The sequence below is a fragment of the Pogona vitticeps genome, chromosome 1 (genome assembly GCF_051106095.1).
Source record: "Pogona vitticeps strain Pit_001003342236 chromosome 1, PviZW2.1, whole genome shotgun sequence".
NCBI classification, from domain to species: domain Eukaryota; kingdom Metazoa; phylum Chordata; class Lepidosauria; order Squamata; family Agamidae; genus Pogona; species Pogona vitticeps.
Genome location: NC_135783.1, coordinates 281,317,178 through 281,343,870, shown reverse-complemented (window position 1 = coordinate 281,343,870; position 26,693 = coordinate 281,317,178). Strand labels below are relative to the sequence as shown.

Sequence of the window (26,693 nt, the reverse complement as noted above, 5' to 3'; positions counted from 1 at the left end):
ACCATCTCTAATATTACATAATATAATGTTTTCTTAGAAGGATAACTTTTTAAAGTCATTCATTACTAAAGCAGTGACAGCTGTTCAAAGATCAAAAATGTCTGATTGCATGTGTGCAGAGTTTTATTTCCATGTGTATTGAGCCCACGCATGGCAAATTAACACCTGAAAAGCAAATCTAGGGGGAAAGAGAAGCTGAACACATGGTGATTATTGAAACAGAAAGTGTCTGATGTCTAAACGGATGTGACAACTGCAGAGCAGATTGTTAGAATATATGTCACATGAAATGAAATAAATTGTCTTCTGAGGTTTGAAGGAATCTACTGCTAATTGAACCAATGTACCATTAAGTTGTCGTATATGACCCTGCAGAAGAAAACATCTACCTTCATAGCTTACTTTGAAGCCTTAAACTTCTGCTTCCGAGCAGAATAAATAAATAAATAAATAAATAAATAAATAAATAAATAAATAAATAAATAAATAAAGTTACTTGGATGAGGGATTTTTCTGCATGTGCAGGAGGTAATTTTAAGTAGTGCTTCTGTCAAATCCTCATCTGCTTTTGAAACCAGAGAATTAGAAAGGACTGCTCGTTCAGTGCCTACGCAGTGCAGGATATACAATGCAGAATGCACTACAACATCCACGACAGTCATCTAGCATCTTGATAAGGACATCTGGTAAAGAAGAACATCATCTTTGGTATTTTATCCTATAATGCAGTTGTTCCCAAACTTGGGTCCCCAGATGTTCTTGGGCTCACTTAAAAATCCTGGCCAAGACAGTAGTGAAGGCTTTTAGTCCAAGAACATCTGGGGACCTAAGGTTGGGATCCACTGTCATAGTGTAGTCACTCTCATTGTGAAGCCAAAATCTCCTTCCTCGTAATTTCCACCCATTAGCTGTCTTAACCTCTAGAGTGACAGAGAACAAGTCTCCATTGAGTCTGACAATCAAGACAACTGCCATGTGTTGAAATATTTTCTTCTCCAGGCTAGTCAAACACAATAGTTTCAGCTGTTCATAGAATACTCTTTCCAGACTTTCACCAATCCTGGAAAAATTGCTCTATAATAAATGTAGAGTACAGCAGGATTATTAACCTTTTGCTTGTGAATCACATGGGTCTGTAAAATTAGGCTTAAGTTAAACGAGAGCTAATGGGGTGTAACAGTAAAGCATCGGATTAGGAAACTTAAGTCCAAATGTGCACTTGGTTACAATGCTCTCTTGGACCAGTTGCACATTCAAGTCTCCCAGATTCTCGTGAGGATAGTGCGAGGACGAGGAGAACCATGTATGCCATCTTGGCTTCATTGGGGGAGAGATGGGATAGACACGTAACAGCAGTTTTATACCATGCTGATTAAAGTAGCTAATATTTGCTCATTTGACTCCTGCCTCAGTGGCATGGAGGCTGGACACAGTTCTTGTAAGTCCAGACACTGGTATCAAATACAATCTTGTCTTACAATCCTCAATTAAACCATGCTTCCTGATTCCTTTCTGTTGTGTGTTGAACAAATCCACTGTCTGCTGGCCAAAAGTTCTTATGGACAGCCAGAAGTCCTGCTGATCATATTACTCTTCATTCTGATTTAACTTTCGTTCACATTGCATGCTGCAAAATTGACACTTCCTTTTATGTACACTGCAGTTATGAAAAGCTTCTGGTCCTTTTCAGAAAAAGAGTTGTCCGCATTACAGTTGAATATAGACATGCATATATGCTTGTGGTTAAAGCAGGATTCCAGCATTGCTCAAGACAGCAGAATGTGCTTGTTCTTCAGAAATTTCTGGAAGCCAAGATGCAGTAAGCAGCACACTTTGGATCCATACCTGATGCTGTTAGGTAGCAATGCTTTAATGGGAGACTGCCAAGTAGATACAGTATTTGGCTATGAATTATGATATTTTTCCATAAGAAATGGAAATCTATAATATTTGAAAGTCAAAAGGAGCACTACTGGCAACAGTTCTTGAACAATCTGGTACTATTCAGCCTTGTTGTCTTGGCTCAACTCAGTGCTTGCATAGATAGGCACATAATGAATGTTCAGTGGGCCTTCTCTGACTTAAGTCTGGATCCAACCCAATACAGTACTTCTGCTAGCAGATTAAAACCATGCTGTCTCCCATGTGGACCTTAAGTCCATCAGACACTGAGATAACTTGCAATTATCGCTTAGGAGGTGACTAATTGTGGAGTCTGCTGCCATTTTCAGGCACTGAGTCACCTCATCTCCAGATAAGATGTCTATTTTCTGTCTACTTACTACATAAAACTGATAATGGCATGTACAGTTCATATATCAGTCCTCTACTTGGTTACTTTTCCTTTTGGAAAAGTATGAGTGGAGCTATTAATAGTTAAATAAATGTTAATAAAACCAATCATACATTCCTATTCTGGTTCTAGACGTGTACCTAGTAACCACTTCAACCCATCTGCTAGCTGGGAAAGGAAGAGAAGGAAGAGGTTGGGCCATCTGAAGAACTTTGAGTGGGAAACCATCCAAGAGTGTCAGAAATTGTGCCCTAATTTATCCAGCCCTCCAAGCTGTTGCTTTGATAAGTGCAAGCTGGGGGGGGGGGGAAGCTTCCAAAAATGGTATGGCAGATCTACGTAAGTATTATATGAACTCCATTCCACAAACTGATATAAATGTAATAGAAGGTGAGATCATTTAATTTGTTTCAAAGGGGCTACTGGACATTTTGTCATCTCCTGGTGCCTTTGGTAAGTATAACCTAGATGTCTTTTATATTTGGTGAAACAAGGTTTGATCTGGCAGGAAAGTGGGTGTCTGGTCTTCCTTATTGCTTCTCATTATAAGCAAAGATGCCCAACAAGCATCATATTCAATGGCAAATGGATTTTGAATTATCTTTTTATCATCTGCCTATCGTTAGAACATTTAGGGTGTGCAACAGAGCCATGATAATTGTGGCTACTCCATTTGGGCGCTATAGGTAGCTACTGTTGCAATCTTAAATATATTGATTACAAATGTAATTTTGATAGTTCCTTTTATCTTCAAATCTCCCATGTAGATGTAAGGGTAACTTCATAGTGTGTTACTCCTAAATTGCTTTCACAACTGCATTGGGAGTGTTATGCCCTGTAAACATTTCTATGTTTTGGTATGGTAATTTGAAGTGCAAAACTGACTGAAAAAATAATCCCCCTACGTAAGTGTGTTTATGCTCCCCACTTTTCACCAAATGGTTTCCAGTCCTGGGAGAATTCTCATGCTATGGAGAGTTGATCAGTTCCACGAACATAATAGGTCTACACATTTCTGCGCTTTACAGAAGTGCAAGTTTCCCCACTCCCCGAAGATGATGATGTGTGATAGAAACAAAAAAGGCAACTGCCATGGTGTATTTGTGGTTTGCTGCATGTCACACACTGCTCGCACCATGCTACTTCTAGTTCAGCGAAATGTGTTTGTGCATCTATGTAAGAAAAAGAAAGAGATGGGGGAAGCACCTTAAATGTCTGAGTATTGAGAAAAAGAATAAATATACCAGCATAGCTCACAATAAATAATAAAATCTACCTAAAGAAACAGAATGCATAGAATAGTAGATATGGCCTAGGTTGTTTTTTTTTCTTTCTGTAATGGCATCACATATATGGAATTTAAACTATCAAACCCTCTCTACACATGTAGAGGATGTATTACTAATATACGTGGCCCTTGTTATTTTTAATAACTGCGTTTCCATGCATTTCATCTAGTTATTACCAACTAAAAGGTGCAGGCGTCTTGTTATTTGAATTTGGATTTGCTTACACCTTACAAAATTTGGCAGATATTTTTGCATGCCCAGTTCTGTTCCAAATGTAACTGCAATTCTGGATGGCAGTGTTAATCTACCAACTTTCTGATAGCTGAATTACTGGGAACAGGTTGATAATAAAATACAGTAGAGCTTCTCCATTTGCCACTAAATTGGTATGTGATGTGATATGGTTCAATTGCCATTGTACCATAAGCTCAAATATACTTGTGTACTGGAGAACTATTTTAAGTAGTCAAAGAAAGTCTCGGGTGGAGTAAGGGTTTATATGTGCTTTCCACTTCACTGGAATGAGAATTTTGGAGTAGCTGACTTTTGCTTAGGATTAGTGGCATGGTCTTCTAATTCTTTAGATTGAGGGGCAAATTATTAACATTTGGTCTTGTCATGAGCATCAAGAGCCATTACTGGTGTTTCTCATTAGTTTGTGTATCTCCTGATGCAGATATAAATTCCTACAATTAAGCATGCTAGTTGTCAGAGAGCTATTGAGATCAGTGTAGAGACTCACAAGCCAAACAATGTCACTCCACAGAAAGCATAACATTCACACACAATCAATCAATCAGTCAATCAGTGGAAGACCGGTTTGCATAGTTTGTGGTGCATCATCTAATGGCTCACAAAATATCGTACAACTCTGTTAATCTGACATTTTCTCTTGGAAGTGACAGAAAAATCATGATGTCTTCATTTGAGATAACATACAAACAATGCTTGTTCTGTGGCAAAATTGTTATTCTTTCTGTTCAGTCCATTGCTGTGCAGGAACCATGCTGAACACTAACAGGAGTGTTTTAGGTTTGGGTGCAAGATTAAAAGATCTATATGTCCCCAGAAAACAGAGCTTGTTACAGAATCCTTGTGTCTAGAGCTTGGTAAAACTGCAGTCTGGCTAGAGATTCTGGGCACTATATTCAAACAGTGGCATTTCAAGGCTTTGATTCCAACCTTCCAGACACAGACTGGTTCCCTAAGAATGGCATAAGTGGTGGGAAGCACCCTGTCCTTATATATTGGAATTAAAGACTCCCAAACAAAAGTCACATGTCCATGCTGTTTCTGGAACCAGCCATATCTCACTGCACTTCCCTGAACAGTTCTTTTGATAAGGAATTCACACTTCACAAATATAGCATAGTTCTTGTAAGTAAGCACTTAACAGGAGCAGCTGCCATTGCAAAACATTAACCAATGCTTTTCGAAGCTTTCCATAAAAGATCTATTTTTAGAGCTTTCCTACTAAGACTGTTTATATCACTAAGGATAATGGAGACATTCTGGGGAGGGAAAACTGTTTCTTTATTGCCAGTGTGGAATAATATGTGTGCACTTCATAGTCGCAGCTTTTAATGGTCTGAAATATTCAAGAGTACCACCTGTGGATAGCCTGTGTCAAAAAGGAGAAATCTGTACCCCAAAAATACAAGAGGTTCATGTGTATAAGTAATATCCTGCAGTATGGCTAAGATGGTCATTTGTATAATCTCACTAAATGACTCACAAATAATGCAGTTACCTCTAAGAAGTTACTCGGGATGGAAAGGTTGAACAAAGTTAAGTTACGAACAAAGCTAGTGAGGTGTTTTTGTTGTGATGTGATAAGAAATGTTTCTAGTACTCTTCTAGTTACCTTGCTACCTTTAGGAGATTTTGAGTGGAAGTTTTCAGCTTTCATGCCATCCTCTTATTAATAGTGAATTTTATTTTTAATGAAAAAAATAAAAACAGGTTATGCAGCAACACCACAATGAACCATGAGTAGGAGTCAACTTAAAAACAACAACACTGCAATAAGTAATGAGGGAATTTTTTTTTAAAGTAAAAGTAACTTTCCAAGCTGTGGTAGTGCTGAGAATTTTGATTTCCTCTTGGGGCTAGGGACACTTCTCTAGAAGAGAAGAGTGTCTCTTTTCATATAAAAGATCCCAATGTCAATCTGAAATCTTAATCTGAATATCTGTCTATTTCCAAGGTAATGAGTACTAGTCCATTATCTGAGAGAGATAAACATCTTTCAATTATTAATTACAGGAGGACTCCAGACGAACAGTGGGACCAGTAGCCCCTCCCCTTGATGCCCACATATTAAGCATGAACATCTGAGAAGGGAAAGGTCATTTGTATACATGAGTGTATGTTCATCAGTTTTCTCTTTCCACATAGCTTTTCCATGTCACTGGAACATACAGGATCCCTGGTAATGCAGGGAAGAAAGTGTTACACAAAAACAGTTAGTTGGGTACCCATCAACTCTACAGAGAGATTTAACCAAATGTGCATTGCTTGGACGCAGGGCCTCTCACTTTTTCTCAACTTATCTAATCATCCTGAACACATGTTGAAAACAGGAAGGTTGTTTTCTTCTGCATTTCCCAGCAATTCCTGATGCTAACTCTTAATCTCTTCTAACTCTACTCTCTCTGTTACAATTTGTCTGCCTTGAATGCATCACTCCTATTTCATATGCCACTTCTCTGATACTGTACATTCCTCTCTCTTTGAGGAGGTCTTCTTTTAAGCCTGTTCACCCACCTCTCAATGCTTCCTTCATCTCTTTAGCTCCTGCCAAAGTACTATTAACTAGTACTCTATTTGGTCCAGCAGAAACCTCCACTGGCGGAAGAGAAAGAGGTGATTTTCACCAAGTCCCATTCCCCATGTTATGTCCCCTTCATTTTCAAGGGTGTGGAAAATTTGGAGCAAGATTTTTCAGGGAGCGCAGAGGAGCCTTTGAGAGATGTTCTAGTATATTTTGAGACCTTCTATGTCAGGAATAGCCACAGGCATGAACCGCTGGTTCAGTGGTTTGCGCCAGTTTGTTTATTGGCTGAACAGGTGTTCGGTGCTTCAAAGCCCCACCTCCTCTGGTGGGCTCCCACTCAGAGGCACTGCCTGGAGGAGGCAGGGCAGGAAAGCCACAACAGTGCCTTCAAGTGGGGCTTTGAACACCTGTTTGGTTGATAAACAAACCAGCACGAACCACTGAACCACCAGTTTGTGCCCACCTCTACTCAGGAATCATTACTTTATAGGGTATGTGAGCCTGGAAATGTATGGGTGTTAAAAGCAATGGGCTCATTGGTATATTTGCTGATGTTACTGAGCATCACTGCTTGTTTTGAAATAATTGTGTTCTAGTTAAAGTTTCCAAATAACCCTGACCTACTTTCCCTGAGGTTCTTCTGAACTGTTGCTTCTAGCTTAGGACTGTGAGCAGCCATGTGCGATGAAGATGAAACCACAGCTCTTGTCTGTGATAATGGTTCTGGCCTTTGCAAAGCTGGATTTGCAGGAGATGATGCTCCACGGGCTGTTTTTCCATCCATCGTTGGACGACCTCGGCACCAGGTTAATTTTTATAAAATGTCCTATCAGAAAACGGCACCAACTACCGATGTAGCAGGGGCTTTCTACCACATGCAAGCCATTTTTCCAAGCCACTTGACAGTTACTATGATAGATAATGTGTTGCATGGAAGGAAGGAGGAAAAAAAACTTTGCTCTTCCCATGCAGACATGAAGAAGAGTTCAACAGCTATTCTTTCTATTTCACATTACACACAGTTTGTCACATTGTCCAAACCTTAACAAACTTTAGTTGATCTAAACCACTGGTTCTTAACCTTGGGTTACTCAGGAGTTTTGGACTGCAACTCCCAGAAGCCTTCACCACCAACTGTGCCGGCTGGGGTTTCTGGGAGTTGCAGTTCAAAAACATCCGAGTAACAAAGGTTAAGAACCACTGATCTAAACTATGGCTCGTCAAAATGTGCCAACTTCATACCATAGTTTGTGAAGCAAGCTTGTTTCAACTTGCCAAACTTACAATGGACCAGAGTTTAAAGTTTGGATTCTGCATTTAACTGTGTTAATCTAAACAACAGCAACAACATCTGATGTCTTGGCAATTCTTACTTTTTAAAATGTTTCCCCTTTTTTTACATCCTAAAAAGCATTAAAGAATTTTTAGCAATGCATGAAATATTTCAGATGTTATGTCACATAGCCTATGCAATTAATTTTGGTTAGCCTTATTTGTTGAGATGCTGAATAATGGCCAGAATTCAGGACCATCATAAAGACACAGCTGACCATGAAATTAATGAATGTCTACTAAAAATATACACAGTGGAAGCCAATTTGATCAGCTAATTAGTACAACCCTAAGGAAATAGAATGAGCATTGCCCATTAAATCTATTTCATTTCATTGTCAGACTCCCTTGTGTACTGACTGTAAGGCGTATTTCTTGCAAGTTGCCCCTTAAAATAATTATTTTTATTTTAAAAATGAATAATAATGTACAACTGTACAAATATCAACATCTCTATAGGTATCATGCGCTTTACTTTTTACTTTACTTTTATTAGACATACCCCGCCCCCCTAGACAATGTCTACTCGGGGCGGCTTACATAGATAAAAGACAACACTAGACATACATAATAAAATCCTACAAATTATTTCTATATACATTACCAAGATGGGGAAAATTAAAGAAAGAGAAAAAGAGTTAATTGACTGGATGTAGTCATTAGCAGCTTTTCAATCATACTGTTTAATAATCTGCCATATGAACAAGCCAGCTTTATAGAAAGCAATCCAAAGTGTATAACAACATTGAATAATTTGAACTGGTGTTTTTAAAATGGAAGCTAATAAGAGTGAAGCAGCTTCAACATTTCCAGATACTATAAAGCCTTTAAAAATGAAGTCAAATAATTGGAATATAAATAGGCTGTTAATGAGGATTTCTGAGGAATGTTTTGAGCAGGGGTAGAATTCATCCAAAGATAGAAAGCTATACATTCTATTTAATGATAGGATTATATTTCAATCCTACATATTTTGTTTACTTTGAAGTATGTCACAGTATGTTTGATGGGGTTTCTTTCAGAGATTTGTAATTTGGGATTATGGTGGGTAAAATCTAGTGCACGCTTGCTTGGGAATGAGCCATACTGAAGCAAGACTTACTTCCAAGTAAATACATGTACGTAAATGATACTTTTAATGCTCTCACACTAAAGCAAAACCCATCGTTTTTGCAGGATGATTTCTATAGAAATTGTATTTCTTCTGCCTTGAATAATCAAATAGGCAGTAAAGTGAATACTAGACTTTATAAACTTATCATTAACTATAGTCTCTAAGTTGTATAGTTATAAGTGTCTTTCAATGCTGTTAGAAAAATATGACCCTTTCAGTAAGGTGAGAACAGATTGTACACAGTAAGGCACTGAATATGGTGATATGAAACTGTCAAAACAAGACACAAATTGGAACAGCATATAAATGTACATTTCTCACCTCAATCTGAGGGGAACAGGGGGAAGGGAGGATTCAGAAATTACAGCAGAGGCTATGCTTAGTAAAATGGTTAAAGTCATATTGATATTTTCTTCTTCTTTGGGTCACTTAATTTTGTAGGGGGTAATGGTAGGAATGGGCCAGAAAGACAGTTATGTTGGGGACGAAGCGCAGAGTAAAAGAGGAATCCTGACCCTGAAATATCCCATTGAACATGGGATTATCACTAACTGGGATGACATGGAAAAGGTGAGTGACTGTTGTTTCTTCCTATTGTTTTTTGTTTCATAGATTTCTGCTTTTGAAATGTAAGATGTGGTACCAACGTCCCCTACTAGAGGCAGACTAGAGTCTCCTTACAAACAGCCAATGATATGGGAACTGCTTTCATATTGGATGTTCAAGCTATGCTTGAAAATATATGTAAACCATTGAGCATCTGTGTGGGGCTGACTGTATGGGCATCTTCTACTAGTTGGCACTTTGTGTCCCTGTGTGTGGTGAAAGGCTATACTCCTGGCCTTTGTATTATTAATTTAAGCTATCTTAAATATATTGTGAGCCGCCCTGAGTAGACTTCTGTCTAGAATGGCGGGATAAAAATCCAATAATATAAATAAATAAATAAATAAATAAATAAATAAATAAATAAATAAATAAATAAATAAATAAATAAATAAATAAATAAATAAATCTTGAAAATGTGGGATATCATTCTTCACAGAAATCACTCCCATATTGCCAGTTGTACAGGGAAAGTATCCAGGCATTGCTTACTAAATGACAATAATTGCATGTCATCAAGTCAATTTTGATGTACAGCAGCCCATTTCCAGGCTTCCTAGGTAGAGAGTACTCAGAAGTAATTCATCATTCCTTTCCTCTGGTGACATGCTAGTACTGTGCAGCTTGCCCAAGGCTTCTCAGGCTGGCTCTTATCCTAGGAGCCTTAGTGAGGAGTTGAACAACCTAACTCAAACATATTGAGCTATCCAGCCAACTGCCTTGCTCACTAGAGGCAAATTAAGATATGCTAAGGCTCTAAACTATGTCATATTTAATAGGACCCCCTCAAATGTGAATTATGTAAAACACGGGCTTGAAAAAACCTTGTTTTATATTTGTAAGTTGCACCTTGCTTAGGTTATACATAAACCCAACACAGTTATTTTTGTTTCTTGTGTATGAAGAAGCAAGATCATGGGGGAAAAAGGCAAGGCAGGTCTAGGTGGGGCCTAGTCATAAGCAGAGAGGCCAAGTGCTTAGACTCAAGAACTTTCATAGCAATTCTCACTCACCACATGGGTTGTTCTGGCATCCTGCTATTGAAGTGATTTCTTTACTTAATTGTCATGCTATCTAACAAATTTGTTGCTGTAGCTGAACCTTGGTAGCAGCACACAGGTTGGATTTCCACCTGGAGGCTCAGTGCCTGATCATGGTGGCTACCCAGACCTTCTTCCCCTTCACCTCAGAACTTACCTCCTTTTTTAATTTGCCTTTTAAAATGAAAGATTCTGAGATTTCCGGCTCTTACCTTGTCTGTAGAAGTGGGTAAGCGAGAGAAGACACTACACACTTCGTCCTCTAGATGGTAGCATAGCTTTTCCATATTGCTGGGCTTCCTTTTGGTGTTTTATAGAGCACTAGGCTGTATTTTCCTCACTGAATCTCAATAATTCACCCTCATTATGCTTCAGATCTGCTTTCTGTGCGGTTTTAGTGCAGCCATGCAGTTAAAAGGCAGCATCTGTGCTGCAGTCTTCACTGTGCTCTCCTGATGCCTCGTCCTTCAGGTTGCCAGCTGTGACCATCATGCCAAGTCTCTTAAAAACTCAAAAGCCATAAAAGCACTTACTATGGCTGCCTTCTTGCTCTGTTGCTCCTCCATCAGTCCTTTACCCCTTCTCCTCCTTACCTGTTGCTGGGAGCCAGGTTTATCACAACCTCCACCCCCTCTCCCATTTTCCAAGTGGTGAAAACTACAGGAGTGAATGTTGTTTTGGGCAGAGGTCTGGTTTCCTTGGAATGAGTTAACTAGAGATGAATAGTGTTCTTCCAATGTATGGGTTTGTTTATTTATACACTGTAGGCCCATGACATTAACATACCAAGAGAGACTGTTGCAGCGTCAGATTTCAAGGGCAGACTGCCTAGCTCCTTTAGAGCTTAACAACATTAACAATTTTAAAATCTTCAGTACTACCTAGTTGTCACTAGAGGAGTGAAGGATAGAATGGGATAGCTGGAACCCTGTAAACCAGACCTGGGCAAAGTACAACCCACGAACCACTCCTGTCCGGCCCGCCGGACATCAAAACCATTTATAGCTTTTTGTCTAAAGTTGATCAGTTGCTTATCTTTAACATACTGCAAAAAACCTCTTTAGTATTTGTTAAGATTAACAAGTTTAAGATAAAAACAATCATAACATCACTGTTTCATTTTATTTTTAAGTAAAGTTGGTTCGGCCCCCGAACACAGTTCAGATTTTTCATGTGGCCCCCTATAGAAATTAATTGCCCACCTCTGCTGTAAACCCTGTAAACACATTGCAAAATTTTGTTTTACGTTCCACTTATAATCAGGGCACCTATGTATCTGATGACTGTCCTCTATTTGAAGGTCTACCAGAGGGCAGTCCACTTGAAGGCATCCTCTATTTGATTCCCTGCCTGATCCAAATCCAGTTTAAAGAAGCACAGGAAGAGAAAGCAACAGTCTTGAGGTTACACATTAAGAGTTGGCAGCTCCCCCTACAGTATACATATACATATCTGTTTAAATCTGTATCTAAAACTTTCTGTATCTAGAAATTTTCATACAAATTTTATGAAAGTTTATTCTTATATCATTTGGGGGGCACTTGTTTCTTCTTTCCTGCCAACCTAGCAGTTCGAAAGCATGTAAAAATGCAAGTAGATAAATAGGTACCACCTCGGTGGGAAGGTAACAGCGTTCCGTGTCTAGTCGCACTGGCCATGTGACCACGGAAACTACCTTCGGACAAATGCTGGCTCTACGGCTTGGAAACAGGGATGAGCACCGCCCCCGAGAGTCAGACACAATTGGTCTAAATGTCAAGGGGAACCTTTACCTTTACCTTTTTCTTTTTTGGTAATGAATGTGATTACATAAAATAATGTTCTATTTCTGAGATATGTGCTGAAGAAAAAGAAGAAGAGGAACATGCAACAAAAATTAAACAGCAGAGAAGGGGCTTCAATAGACATGAGGCAATGTATAGGAAATGTATAGACAAGTACGTTTGTGCCCCAAAGGGTCCCTAAGCTCTAAAATGGCTGCTTTAGGTGACATCATGACTGATATTCATTCAAGTTCTTCAATATACAAAACAACAACAACAACAACAACAACAACAAAACCAGTTTTGTCAAACAAATCCCACAGCTGTCAAACATCCATTCTAGCAGATTCCATCAAGGGAGTTATAGCGAGAAGCAGAGTCATTCCAAAGACTATTCCCTCCTCTTTTCTCTCTCTTCCCCCTTTCCTTTTTGTATCAAGCTTGTGGACAAGAAGGATCTTTTTAATACTTTTTAAATGTTCAGTAAATAAATAGATATTCAAAAAAGCCCTCACAATCTTTAGGGACAGATACACCTTTCCATAGACCCACATATGCAAGTGGGGTATGCAAGGGAGAAGGAAAAAAAGTGAACATGAATGAGAGCATGAATAAATCATGGGAACATTTAATTCTAGAGCTGGAAGCTATCCTAAAAGCTCGATCCCCTGAAAAGCAGGAAATCTGCAGTTAAAACATCCCTGGAAGAAGGCCATTCAATCTCTGTTTTATAAGCATCCTATGATGAAAAATCTACCACCCAGTAGGGCGGTTCCTTTCATTGTCAGATAGCTCTATCAAGAACTTTCTTCCAAATGCTTCTTGGAATTTGAGCCACTGCTTTGGGCCCTACAAGCAGATAACAAGGCACACAATTGAAAACACACAAACACACAAAATAAACTTGTCAGAAATGTGTAAGTCAAGCAAAAATGTTTAAATAAATGAGTACCTCAGGGAAAGGGCAAAAAGAAAATGTGCATGAACTTACACACACACACACACACACAAAAACACACACACACACACAAACACACACACACACGCACACACACAGGTCTCAGAGCTGGTGAGGAACAAGAACAGGAAGAAACTGCAGATGGGATTTGGAGAACGTGCAGCAAAACTGAGACCAAGAGATTTTCCCATCCCTACTGATATTTCCTTTTGGTTCTCAAACTCCCCCACCCACTCAAGTTTCTCTCCACTAAACATGACATTTCCCTCTCATTAAGCTCAAGACTTGCTAATCACCACAACATATCCAAGAGTGCCACAGAGCCCATAAAGAGCCTAGTAAGTGAATGGGAAAGAATACTGGAAATATAACCATTTCCGGGGCATAGCACATACTTGTTGGAATGTTACTCATGCTGACTGCATGCACACTGTGCTCACACACATTATGATTCTGTTGATTGCCATGTTTCCATTTCTGTTATGTATTCTGGGCTCTTTATTGCCATATGGTACAGGGTTGTTTTCAGTGAGCCATGAGAAACAGAATCCATGGACAATGAAAGGAAGCATCCTGTGGCATGCTTCAGTTCACAATATTCAAATTTCGGCTGTTCTAGTTTCCAGTGAGCAGCCACTTAGGGCAGCGTGTAAGTGTTAATGCATTCACAGCTACTGCACATTTAATGTAAGAAAGGGGAAAGCATAAGAATGGCCATTGTCTTCTAATGACTTCATAAATGGCTAATGGGGCTGTTCCTTTCTCTTCATATGGCATATGCAAGAGAAACTGCTCACAGCTCCTTCTTGCATTTTAATTCCTAACGTCTAAGAATGCCTTGGCCTCTGGATAGCAGAACTGATCTCTCTTTGCTGTTTGTGAGATCAAGCAAATTAGAGCTGAAAGGAACCTAGCCGGTTATTACAGGCTTTGTAGGGAGGAATAGAAACTTCTTGATTTAGTATGTAATACATCATAGTTGACTCAGGCTAGATTTCATGGTTGTTGTAAAAGCCCAGACCCTTGGAAATGCAAGTTCTTGAATCAGAACAAAAGTGCATCAGTCAAAAATCAAAAGAGCTGATTTGAACATGTGCTATGGTCCCCGCATGCAGAAACATGCCAGACCACAGCATTTTGCGGCCTAGGGCCAATCAGATTATTTTGGCAGGACAGGTAGATAATAAATTGAATTAAATTAAATATGCTGCCTTTTCATGACATTGCAAAACTTGCTGCCTCATCTGATTACCTTATTCGACAAATGGACCCAGAAGTGGGTGATCAGGATTGTAAAGAGTGTGGAAGTGAAGCCCTATGAGAAATGATTGGGAGAACCCGTATCACCTGTTCCAGTCAGGCCGGATGGCTGAGGGGCCTAACACCAAGTGAGGTCCGAAGGGAAATAACTAAAAATCGGCAGTGGCCCCTCTCCTCTGGAACAACTTACCTGCAGAGATCCACCTGGCCCACTCACTGAGAGCCTTCAAGACCAATCTGAAGACATGGCTATACAGGCAGGCCTTCACTACAGCCATCACCTAGCCTATTTCTCCCCCCCCCTCCTTTTTCCATCTTGGACTCTGCAATTAATTCGGATTTTACCTTTAGTTTATTTTTTATGCTTTAGGTAAACCGCCCAGAGTAGACGCGTTCTAGATGGACAGTATATAAGTTAAATGAATGAATGAATGAATGAATGAACAAATGAACGAATGAACGAACGAATAAAATAACCTAGAGAAGAGAGGATTAAGAGGCAGTATGATGACTACCAGCTGTCAAAAGCTGACACGCGGAAGATGGCGCAAGCTTGCTTTCTGGAGCTCCAAAAGCCAAAATATGAACCATTTACAAAAACAGATAGTACAATTAAACATACTTTAGGATAAGAACAGTTCAACAGCAGAAGATTGCCTCAAAGGTTGGTGGACTCTTCTTCACTAGGCATTTTTAAACAGGAATTGGATCACCCTTTTGCAAGGATGCTTTAACTGGGATTTCTTGCAGTGGGAAAGGATTGGACTTGATGATGTTTGGGATGCCTTTCAGTTCTACATATTTAATTCCATGAGTGAATAAGTTACTAGTATAATCAGTTTTGAATAACTCAGTTGCAAGCTCTGGTAGGACCCCAGTGTGATACTTTGTAGGTTTTTTGCTGGAGCCTAAATGTGATTTGTAGTTCTGAGTCTTGAAATCAAGCATATCACGGAAGTGAGTACACCCCCTCACATTTCATAAATATTTTAGTATATCTTTTCATGTGACAACACTGAAGAAATGATGCTTGGCTACAATGTAAAGCAGTGAGTATACAGCTTGTATAACAGTGTAAATGTGCTGTCCCCTCAAAGCAATGCAACACACAGCCATTAATGTCTAAACTGCTGGCAACAAAAGTGAGTACACTCCTCAGTGACAATGTCCAAATCGGGCCCAAAGTGTCAATATTTTGTGTGACCACCATTATTTTCCAGCACTGCCTTAACCCTCTTGGGCATAGAGTTCACCAGAACTTCACAGGTTACCACTAAAGTCCTCATCCACTTATCCATGACAACATCACAGAGGTGGTGGATGTTAGAGACCTTGCGCACCTCCACCTTTCATTTCAGGATGTCCCACAAACGCTCAATAGAGTGTAGGTCTGGAGACATGTTTGGCCAGTCCATCACCTTTAACCTCAGCTTCTTTAGCAAGACAGTGGTTGTTCTGGACGTTTGTTTGGGGTCATTATCATGTTGGAATACTGTTCTGCAGCCCAATCTCCAAAGGGAGGCGGTCATGCTCTGCTTCAGTATGTCACAGTACATGTTGGCATTCATGGTTCCCTCAATGAACTGTAGTTCCCCAGTGCCGGCAGCACTCATGCAGCCCTAGACCATGACACTCCCAACACCATGCCTGACTGTAGGCACGACACACTTGCTTTGTACTCCTCACCTGGCTGCCACCAAACACACTTGACACCATCTGAACCAAATAATCTTGGTCTCATTCCAGAAATCCATGTCCTTAGTCTGCTTGTCTGCAGCAAACTGTATGCGGGCTTTCTTGTGCATCATCTTTAGAAGAGGCTTCCTTCTGGGACGACAGCCCTGGAGACCAATTTGATGCAGTGTGCGGCGTATAGTCTGAGCACTGACAGGCTGACCCCACCCCACCCCTTCAGTTTCTGCAGCAATGCTGGCAGCACTCGTACATCTATTTCCCAAATCCAACCTCTGGATATGACACTGAACACAGGCACTCAATTTCTTTGGTCAACCATGGCGAAGTCTTTTCCGAGTGGAACCTGTCCTGTCAAACCACTCTATGGTCTTGGCTACCGTGCTGCAGCTCAGTTTTAGGGTTTTGGCAATCTTATTTTATTTTATTTTTTTTATTATTTATTTATTTATTTATTTATTTATTTATTTATTTATTTATTTATTTATTTATTTATATATATCCCGCCCATCTGGTCTGGTCGACCACTCTGGGCGGCTTCCAATAAAAATATTTATAATACGGTACATAACAGTGTTATAATCAATCTGACACATATAATAATAAACAGATAAGGAAGGAAAGAAAAAAGAGAGAAAAAAAGTTAAGTATCGACAGAAGGGAAGGCCTGAACATATAACCATGTTTTTAATTGACTTTTGAAAGTACCCACCTTAGGGGCCGCACGAATCGCCGGAGGAAGGTTATTCCAGAGGCTATAATCTTCTTATAGCCTAAGACATCTTTATGTAGAGGAACAATTCTTTTTTTCAGATTTTTTCAATTTTATGCTAACAGTAGCAGTGACTATCAGAAATATTTGTTGCACATGACAGAAGGCTATGGGACAGGGTAAGATCTATGTTTACATTCTGTACCAAGATGGTCCCTGGAATATCCCAATAAGACCATATAACTCCTGTCCTGGCTCATCTACACTGCCTGCCTGTATGCTTCTGGGCCACATTTAAGGTGCTTATTTTAGCTTTTAAAACCCTTCACAGTTGATGACCTTGATACCTGTATGAACACCTCTCCCTCAAAACATCTACCGATCCCACCTGCACCTCTTATATGGGAATGCTCCAGGTGGCTATTCCTGGGGGAGTCCTGGAAGTCATCCACCCATAATTTGGCTTTTTATGTGGTGGTTGCTTCATTCTGGAATTCCCTTCCACAAGAAGTGTAGTTAGCCCCATCCCTTGCAGGTGTCATGAAGCAACTTAAGACCTCGTTGTTCTCCAAGCATTTCTTTAGTTTGCCCCAAAGTAATCTTATTTTCTCCTCTTGGTTCACCTCCTGTGAATGTGTTTGCAGTCCATGGGCTTGTTAGATTATTGCACATGTTGGTTCATGTTTATCATGGCCCTGGAATTTGGAACTTTTCTTTACCAATGTTTTTTATTACTTTTTATTTTTGTTGTTTTTGGTTGTGTTTTGCCACTCAAAGTAGTAGCTTTGCTACTAGTTTGGGGGGGGATAAAAATGTAAAAACAAAACAAAAACAAAAACAAACAAACCCACGTACATAAATGCAATTCTACACACACACATGGCTTCACTGTCTACCTTATGCCACCTGTCTTGTTTAGATTTGGCATCACTCCTTCTACAACGAACTTCGTATTGCCCCAGAAGAACACCCTGTGTTGCTGACAGAAGCTCCACTAAATCCCAAGGCTAACCGAGAAAAAATGACTCAGGTAATGGTTTGGGTATTGTTGTCTTCAAGTCAGGCTGCTCTTACCTCAAAAAGAAACCAACAGTTTCAGTGTAGGAAAGCAATATGATTGCATACAGGATTAATAGGTAACAATTGAGCTATCTGGGGATGTTGTATTACACTTTTGTGAGAAATGTGTTTTATAGTATTGGTCCAGATTTTCCTATTGTTTGCTGAGCCCTTCTTTTGAAATGTCTGTGTAATTAAGTCCCTAAATACCAATCTTGGCATTATTCTGTGTTCTGTGGCAGTCTGTACCAGATAAGACATTATGCAGTATCATATCTACTGGACAACATATTTTTCTGTGGGTCCCCATTACTAAGGTTGAAGAAAGATTCAGTTCAATTGTTAGTCCAAACAACTTTTGTGAAGGGAATGAGAGGAGGTCCTATATTATTCTTTGCTTCAAGCAATAAAATATCTTAGGGCCAGCCCACATGATGTGCTTTACCAGATGCAGATGGGTGATGGTATTTTGTTCTGTATTCTGAGACTTCCAAGGAAGCAGAAGTGAAAATGAAAAAACAAAAAACAAAAAAACCTAAAATATTAGGAAATATTTATAAACAGAGTTTCAATTTCCTCCTGAAAACAGATCATCACCTTGCCAAAATATCTCATCATTGTTCAAGTAGAACTTTTCCCCTCTATGGAAATGAGTGTGACAACTCTGCCAAAGGGAAATTTCACAGCTTTGCAGGCAAAATGATTCCTAATAGGTCTGTAAGGCCTATTACACTTCAGAGGTGGAGACAGATAATGAAATGGCAGTCACCACCTTTTCTCAGAGAAAAGTATACTGCTGAGCTGCTCATTTTGTAAGAATGTGAATTACCAAATTTAGAGGTCTTGTCTGAAAAGAGACTGCTCAGCTAAATGGGGAAAACTGAAAAAGAAGCTAGTAATAGCACTAGAAAAGGTTAGACTGTTTATGCAGCAAGTCCAGATTTCTGCATTTCAAGCAAAACCTGACATTCTTTTACTATGGAACAATCAAAGCACCAGTCCCATTATTTGGCTAAATAATGCCAATATTGATAAGTAAGGCACCTGCACAACTTTCAGATAGGAGGTAAAGTGTTTGGGAGCAATTCTAGCCTTCAGTCCATACTCAGCTTTCGTGTTCCTTATTCCTTACTGAACTTATACGTGCCCCCCCCCCCCAATCCCTAGTTAGCATAGTTATTAGCCAGGAATGATACGTAATGCAGACCAGCAACATCAAGACTGGAAAGCACTGTGATATGGAAGAACCAGTTTAGGGAATACAGTTTCACTGTAAACTAAGCATGACTGCTTCTTGTTATGCAATGTTATATATATATTTGCTTAGTTTACTTTTTAGTTTTTTACAAAATGTTCATCATTTGCAAATTGAAAACTTCCACTGAACATACTTGTAGTTTCACTGTAAGAGAATAATCTCTTTCCTAACATTTACTCTGTTACCAAAATTGGGTTGGGAATTCTAGGTGAGTTGTCAATTTCCCAAATAAAAGAGAGAATTCAGAACTGACACTTACAAGGTCTTATGAAAGGGTTTATTCTGCAGAACAAGAGATACACATGGAGCTCATGCTCACAAAACAATAATGTGTCTCAAGAAAACAGACAAAAAAGACTCATTTTTATAGGTTTCCATCCTACTAACACACACACACACACACACACACACCACCACCACCACCACCACCACCACCATATGTTGTTTTATTCCATTTAGGGGAGAAATTTCTTGCAGGGAGTTTCTTCAGTGCCTCAGCGCCAGTCCTCTTCCAGTACGCATCCTGTGCATATTATAAGAAAGTGGTCTACCAGTTCTTTTTACATATGATAAGGCCCAGGAAACTGTATTGTTTACAAAAAGCCAAGACCCAGGAAACTCAGGAAACTGTATGTTTGTGGTAATTTCTTACCTTCCATTGTTTACAGGGAATCAGATTGAGATTTTTTGTATCCCCACACTTTTATATCATATAGGTGGTTTGACCCCTGAGCTACACTTGAGATGGCACATATATCCTTTCCCCCCGATATGTTCTACATAGGATATTTTCATGAAGCATACAGTGATACAGAAATATAGAAATTTCCTTTAAAAGATTCTAGCAACCTTTATTTTAAAAAAAAATTATGAAAAACACGAGTAGACGTCAATTTAGCCCACTTAATGCCTCCAGATGTTTTGGCCTAAAATCCGATCTATCTCTGACCAATGGTCACTGGGATTGGGCTGATATGTGTTGTAGATAAAGATATCAGGACAGATTCAGGCCGGAAAAGGGTGACATGGCCCATTTGCTTGTTTCCAGCGGTGTCCAGCCTAATCTGCCAAGTGGACAGATGGAATCTGGCTCACAGAAGCATTGGAGGTAGCCTTCCCCTGACTTAATGTCATCCAAACAGAAAGGCACATAGGGCAGGGTAGCTGGGGTGGAATCCCTGTGTTATCTCCAGTCTTGCATGGGAGGCTGGGGCTGGGGAACATCAACTGCTCCCCAGTCAATGTGGCTACATATCAGTTAGCTAAAACATGTTCTTCTGAACAAGGACAAGAGATTGGACGTCCATCTTGGATGAGACAAATCTGTGCACAGTTGGAATTCCTGCAACTATCATGTTCTAGCCGCCTAGAGTGGTCTTAAGTGACTAGATAGGCGGGATACTAAATAAATAAATAAATAAATAAATAAATAAATAAATAAATAAATAAATAAATAAATAAATAAATAAATAAATAAATGCATTATATTGCTGCTGGAAAATGATATCTAAAATCAGGTAATCAGAGCACTGCTGCATTCTTTTCTCATGGCTGAGCATCCTAAAATTCTCATATTCCTGCCTACAGATCATGTTTGAAACATTCAATGTCCCAGCAATGTATGTAGCCATTCAGGCAGTTCTTTCTCTATATGCATCTGGCCGAACTACTGGTGAGTTTAAATTGATCAGTTTGTTGTTCATAATATGTTTATTTAATGACCAGAAGAAGAAAAAATAAAATAAAGAAAACATCCACCAGATATTCCAGAAAAAGAGATTGTCTCCCAGGTTACTGAGATTTATTTTTGTTATACTGTAAGTCCAAATGTTTCTGACCTCACAAAGACTTTCCTCAAGGATTATCAACAAAAAATGTTGTGTTATGTGCTGCCAAGTCAGAACTGATTCAGCAACCCTAAAGGGATTTCAAGGTAAGTGAGGTATTTAAATAATGGTTTCACCAGTTCCACCATCCACCTAAAGTGAGTTTCCATGGCAGAGCCAAAGAATCAAACCCAAGTCCTCTGAGCCCTATTACTGTATCCACTACCCCACACTGGGTAATATATGGGCAATAAATAATATAATGTATTAATTTATTAGGTTTATACCTCACCCTTCTCCCACAGATGGGGCTGAAGGCAGTTTTATTATTATTATTATTATTATTATTATTATTATTATTATTATTATTATTATTATTATTATTATTATTATTATTATTATTATTATTATTATTATTATTATTATTCAAAAACATCAGACACAGTTAATCAAAATTATAAAAGCATTGACTGGTATTATATAACAGATACAAGTTTTAACCAAAAACCTAAGTATCTGTTAAATATTGGTGCAGTTATGTATGCTTTTCCTAATATTGCCAATAATAGTGTCATTTCTGAGATCTGCAGCTGCTTATAATACTGTGTGAAATCTCTCTCTCTCTCTCTCTCTCTCTCTCTCTCTCTGTGTGTGTTTCAACCTTGTCCACAGGTAAGAGTACTCAGAAGTGGTTTACCATTTCCTTCTTCTGGGTGTGTGTGTGAGAGACCCAGGACTGTATAGCTTGCCCAAGTCTACACAGGTTGCTTTGTCTCCCAGTAGACACATTGAGAAATAGTCTTCCCAATCTTTGGCTCCACAGCCAGATACCTAATTCACTGACCTATACAGTCAGCCACAATGAAGTTGATTTTTTAAAAATCAGCCCCATGCAAATCAAAATCTAACATTTAAAAAGCGAAATTAAAAACACAATTTAAAACACTTCTGTTAAAAATATTAATTACTGTACCCACTGTGTAGAGAAAACCCTTTCTTCAGCAACCAGCAAAATCTACCTGAACCAAAATTTTTTTTCCTGCTCATCCTATTGCTAATATATAAAAGTGGGCAGTTGCCACGGGGAACATCTGGCAATGATCCCTGGCTTCTAGTAGGACTGATTGCTGTGTTTCCTCCAGGAAGTTATTGAATTGCCTTCCTTTATATTTAGGTAAGATCTTTGCAAGTCCTTAAGTGTGTATTGTTTGCAAGATACTTAGGTTTGGTACATGGGCAGTCTGTAGATCAACTAGAAGTGGGGGCGGTAGAGCTGATGGGAGGCAAGGAGGCTAGCAGTAGCAATGGGGGTGTGGGTAAGGGAAGGAAAGGGAAGAGAAACAGTGGGGTTGGCAGAGTTGGTGGGGACAAGGAAGCAAGAAGTGGTGGCAGTGAAGGAAGGAGGGTGATGCGAAAGAGCGGGGCTGGCAGAATGGCCACAAAGAGGCAAAAGAAGATGGGAAAAGACTTTTCACAAACATGGCTCAAGCAGAGGTAGCTTAATATAGAAAACCCAGTACAAGTCTGATTTTTTCAGGAAGGTTAAAATATAATCTTCAGTGGCTGTCTGTCAGAACTGCCCCAAAAGTCGCAAAACCTACATAGAGGATTTTTTTCATGGCTTTCCTCCAGCCCATTTGGGCTAACCTGAAAGTTCCCCACTGCTGTCCACCACCTACCCTGTTTTCCACGGCTTAACAGAACCTGTAGGATCTCGCAGGAGGACCTACAGAAGGAGCATATTTATATACTATAGTTCCTATTACAGCAGCAGCACTAAATGAAATCAATTTTTCTTGCTTATGCCTCATCAAAACAAGAGGAAATGCATCTCCAAAAAAAGGGGGTAGTTTGAATCGCTTTGCATATACTAGTTTATATATTTGGATGCAAATCTAAAAATAAATTTCCAACTTTCCATGGCTGAAAGGGAAGCCAGATCCCTTAATGTATTCGTGAAGGCTTTCATGGCTGGGATCTAATGGTTGTTGTGGGTTTTTCAGGGTTCTTGGCCGTGTTCTGAAGGTGGTTCTTCCTAACGTTTCGCCAGTCTCTGTGGCCGGCATCTTCAGAGGACAACAAACTGTGCTCCTCTGAAGATGCCGGCCACAGAGACTGGCGAAACATTAGGAAGAACCACCTTCAGAACACGGCCAAGAACCCTGAAAAACCCACAACAACCATCAGGTCCCTTAAGTCTTAGTCTCTAACAACTATACTCTAACAACTACACAACACTGGTTGTCAAAAAATAATCTTCAGAAAACTGTACCTGTTGTTACATCCCATGGCTTCTCAGGGACAGGGGACCTGTGGCTCTTTCTTCAATATCACTTTCTTTCTTGTAAACAACTGCTCTGTTTTTACACCTTTTAAAAAAAAAAAAAGAAAATGCATTTTGGTGGTAAATCTATGTGTTTATATATAAGCATATGGGATTCTTTGCAAATTGTTTGGGACTTTTTTTTAATGAAAGGCTATAGAAATGTAAGATGATTATCATTAGCATCTGTTCTGAGAGAACAATGATGTGCAATTTCTGACTCTTTCATGTTTCCGTGGGAGGCAATTGCTTCTTTGTATCGGCCAGCAATTTTCCCTCTTGCAGAAGGAGAGTTCCACTTAGAATGGAGACAATAGGAATTGTCATTTGTAGTCTCTCCTTTCAAGCCCAGTTGTTGTCAAAGAGTTTAATTTAACAGATGGATAGACTGGGGAGGGATGAGGTTTACATAGAGAAGAATGCTGCTGACACATGTCATCTTGCTCCTCTCTTGCAGGCATAGTTCTGGACTCTGGGGATGGTGTCACACATAATGTACCTATCTATGAAGGTTATGCCTTGCCACATGCTATCATGAGACTGGACTTGGCTGGCAGAGATCTCACAGACTATCTTATGAAAATCCTTACAGAGAGAGGCTATTCTTTTGTTACTACGGGTAATTCTCAGCTTTTATACAAGCCATATGTTTACTTTTCTTTTAAGCTACTTTGTTCTGCCACATCCTATGAGATAAATAAGCATTATGTGCAAGCTATCTCTTTCCATTAAAAGCCCACCATTGACCTGTACTGGCATGGTGTTACTAGAAAAAGCCCATAAAAACCAGGCAAACACTGTGCACTTTTGAAAAGCTGTATTTATTTTCTTAATAAAGAGCATAACCCTCTTTATTCTCTATTCAGATAAGAAGGTAAAAGACAGGCAATAAAATAAGAGGATATCAATCTCCAGAACCTAGGTTTACTTTTTAAAAGCCAAAATACACCATTTTAATACCTGAGCCCCCTATAAACTAATAATATATGAATTAATGTAAAGCAATTGCCTCACAATAGACTCAACATATAGAGGGTAAAGCATTATGGAATATCAGAAGTTGTGACTGAGGAGAATTAGAACTTCAGCATCACAGGAAAGCTTGAGGAATGAGCCTTCCACCTTTCTTCCCCTTGGGGAAAGAGTCTCTCCCCCTGCACCTGTTTTACAAACTCCTCATGCACTGTTGTTGTAGGGTTTTTTGGGGGCTGTTTGGCTGTGTTCTGGAGGTTTTTCTTCCTAACGTTTTGATGGTCGGATCCCAAAGGATCTCCTGTATGGAGAATTAGTGCAGGGAAATTGCCCCAGAGGGAGACCACAGCTGCGATACAAGGATATCTGCAAGTGGGATCTGAAGGCCTTAGGAATGGACCTCAACAGATGGGAAACCTTGACGTTTGAGTGTTCAGCCTGGAAGCAGGCAGTGCATATGGCCTCTCCAAATTTGAAGAGACCCTTGTCCATCAGGCTGAGGTGAAGGGGCAGTCCCGAAACCAGCAAAATCAGGGAGCTGGACAGGGGACAGACTGTGTTTCTCTTCAGTGTGGAAGGGATCATCACTCTTGAATTGGCCTTTTCAGCCACACTAGACTTTGTTCCAAGACCTCCATACAGAGCACCTTATCATAGTCTCTCGAGACTGAAGGATGCCTACTGACACAAGAACACAGACAGAGTAACATACAGACAGACTTCTAACTCCTATCCTCTGAAGATGCCAGTCACAGAGACTGGCAACATGTTAGGAAGAAAAACCTTCAGAACATGGCCAAACAGCCTGAAAAACCTACAACAACCATTGGATCCTGGTAGTGAAAGCCTTCGAGAATGCATCCTCATACACTATTCTATCAATTCTCCTCTCTATCTTCATACTCCTTCACAGACTTAACTATTAGCTGATCTCACCTAAAAAAATACCAAGCACATTTTTCCCAACTCAATGGGATTGTCCTAGTCTCTGTCTTCGGTCTTGTTGCCATTTCAGAGAGACCTACTTTAGGCCTGTTTCTTCCCTACCTAAGCTTCCAATATTTCTTGCTATGTGCAGTGGTTCTAGGAGGTCAAACTAGATGGTATAGTTAGTATGTCAAATAAAAGCAGGTCTTTCTTAAGGCATAATTTTTTTTAAAAAAAAAACCTAGTATGAGCTTTTGTCATCTCACAAGTTGCAAATCAGTTTGCTTTTGTTTTTTGATTGGTTAAAGGTAAAGGTAAAGGTTCCCCTTGACAATTTTTGTCCAGTCATGTTCGGCTCTAGGGGGCGGTGCTCATCCCCGTTTCCAAGCCATAGAGCCAGCGTTTTGTCCGAAGACTATCTTCCGTGGTCACATGGCCAGTGCGACTTAGACACGGAATGCTGTTACCTTCCCATCGAGGTGGTCCCTATTTATCTACTTGCATTTGCATGCTTTCGAACCGCTAGGTTGGCGGGAGCTGGGACAAGCGACGGGAGCTCACTCCGTCGCGTGGATTCGATCTTACGACTGCTTGGTCTTCTGACCCTGCAGCACAGGCTTCTGTGGTTTAGCCCACAGCGCCACCACGTCCCTACAGCGCCACCACATTGGTTATCAGAAGGTAAACATGAGCTTCATTTGCAAGTCTGATTCTTCAGATATTTAGCTGCGAAGGAGCGGTGTGACTGGATAGAAAATACTGTAATAGTAGGAAATCCATCTTTTGCTTAACATGTAATTTGAGCCTAGAATAAGAATGCTATAGATATGAATTGCTTCTAAACAAATGTATGTTAGCCATGTGAACAAGAACGCATGGTAACAGATAGGACATATTGTAATACAATTTTATATATCATAATATTGACCTCATGGTTGAAGAGTGCTTTAGAGAGTGAAGAAAAGGTTAGGGTTCTTTGCACTTTTTTTGTAGTAGGAATTCATTTATTATGCATGACAAGAAAGATTAATTTGTTATCCCGTTCAGAGCTAGGAAAAGTTATGATTCCAACAGAGCAAGAGTGGTACGTCAGGAAAATAAATGAATCTAGTGCCTCTATAGTCTTCTTACCAGTCGTTGTTGACGTCTACAGCGGAGCGCGAGATTGTACGAGACATAAAGGAAAAACTCTGCTATGTGGCTCTGGACTTTGAGAATGAAATGGCTACTGCTGCTTCTTCCTCTTCCCTGGAGAAGAGCTATGAACTCCCTGATGGTCAAGTCATCACTATTGGCAATGAACGATTTCGATGCCCTGAAACTCTTTTCCAGCCTTCGTTCATAGGTGAGTGTGGGCTTTCCCCCCTATACCTATGTAGCTTGTCTGAATTAGAGGTCAACAAATTGTTATTTTGTTTGCCTTATTTTATGTGCACTAGGAATCTTGAAATACCACAAATAGCCTCTTAAACCAACAGATGTTATCGTCATGA

The 26,693-nt window shown here is 39.7% G+C and overlaps 1 protein-coding gene across 3 annotated transcripts in view; it reads left to right on the top strand.

Annotated features, from left to right (window-relative positions):
• Positions 1 to 2,313: 2,313 nt before the first annotated feature.
• The window catches only part of LOC110073536 (actin, aortic smooth muscle), a 38,887-nt gene continuing 14,507 nt past the window's right edge, over positions 2,314 to 26,693 (top strand). For 2 of the 3 annotated variants that reach the window (XM_072985929.2, XM_020782843.3), the window contains exons 1-7: positions 2,411 to 2,746; positions 7,017 to 7,164; positions 9,246 to 9,374; positions 17,755 to 17,865; positions 20,740 to 20,824; positions 23,759 to 23,920; positions 26,354 to 26,545. In XM_072985929.2, the coding sequence (XP_072842030.1) occupies positions 7,036 to 7,164; positions 9,246 to 9,374; positions 17,755 to 17,865; positions 20,740 to 20,824; positions 23,759 to 23,920; positions 26,354 to 26,545 (808 nt within the window). In that variant the 5' untranslated portion in view covers positions 2,411 to 2,746; positions 7,017 to 7,035. Of the gene's footprint in view, positions 2,747 to 7,016; positions 7,165 to 9,245; positions 9,375 to 17,754; positions 17,866 to 20,739; positions 20,825 to 23,758; positions 23,921 to 26,353; positions 26,546 to 26,693 lie in introns of all 3 variants that reach the window. The other variant, XM_072985931.2, reaches the window with a different exon arrangement.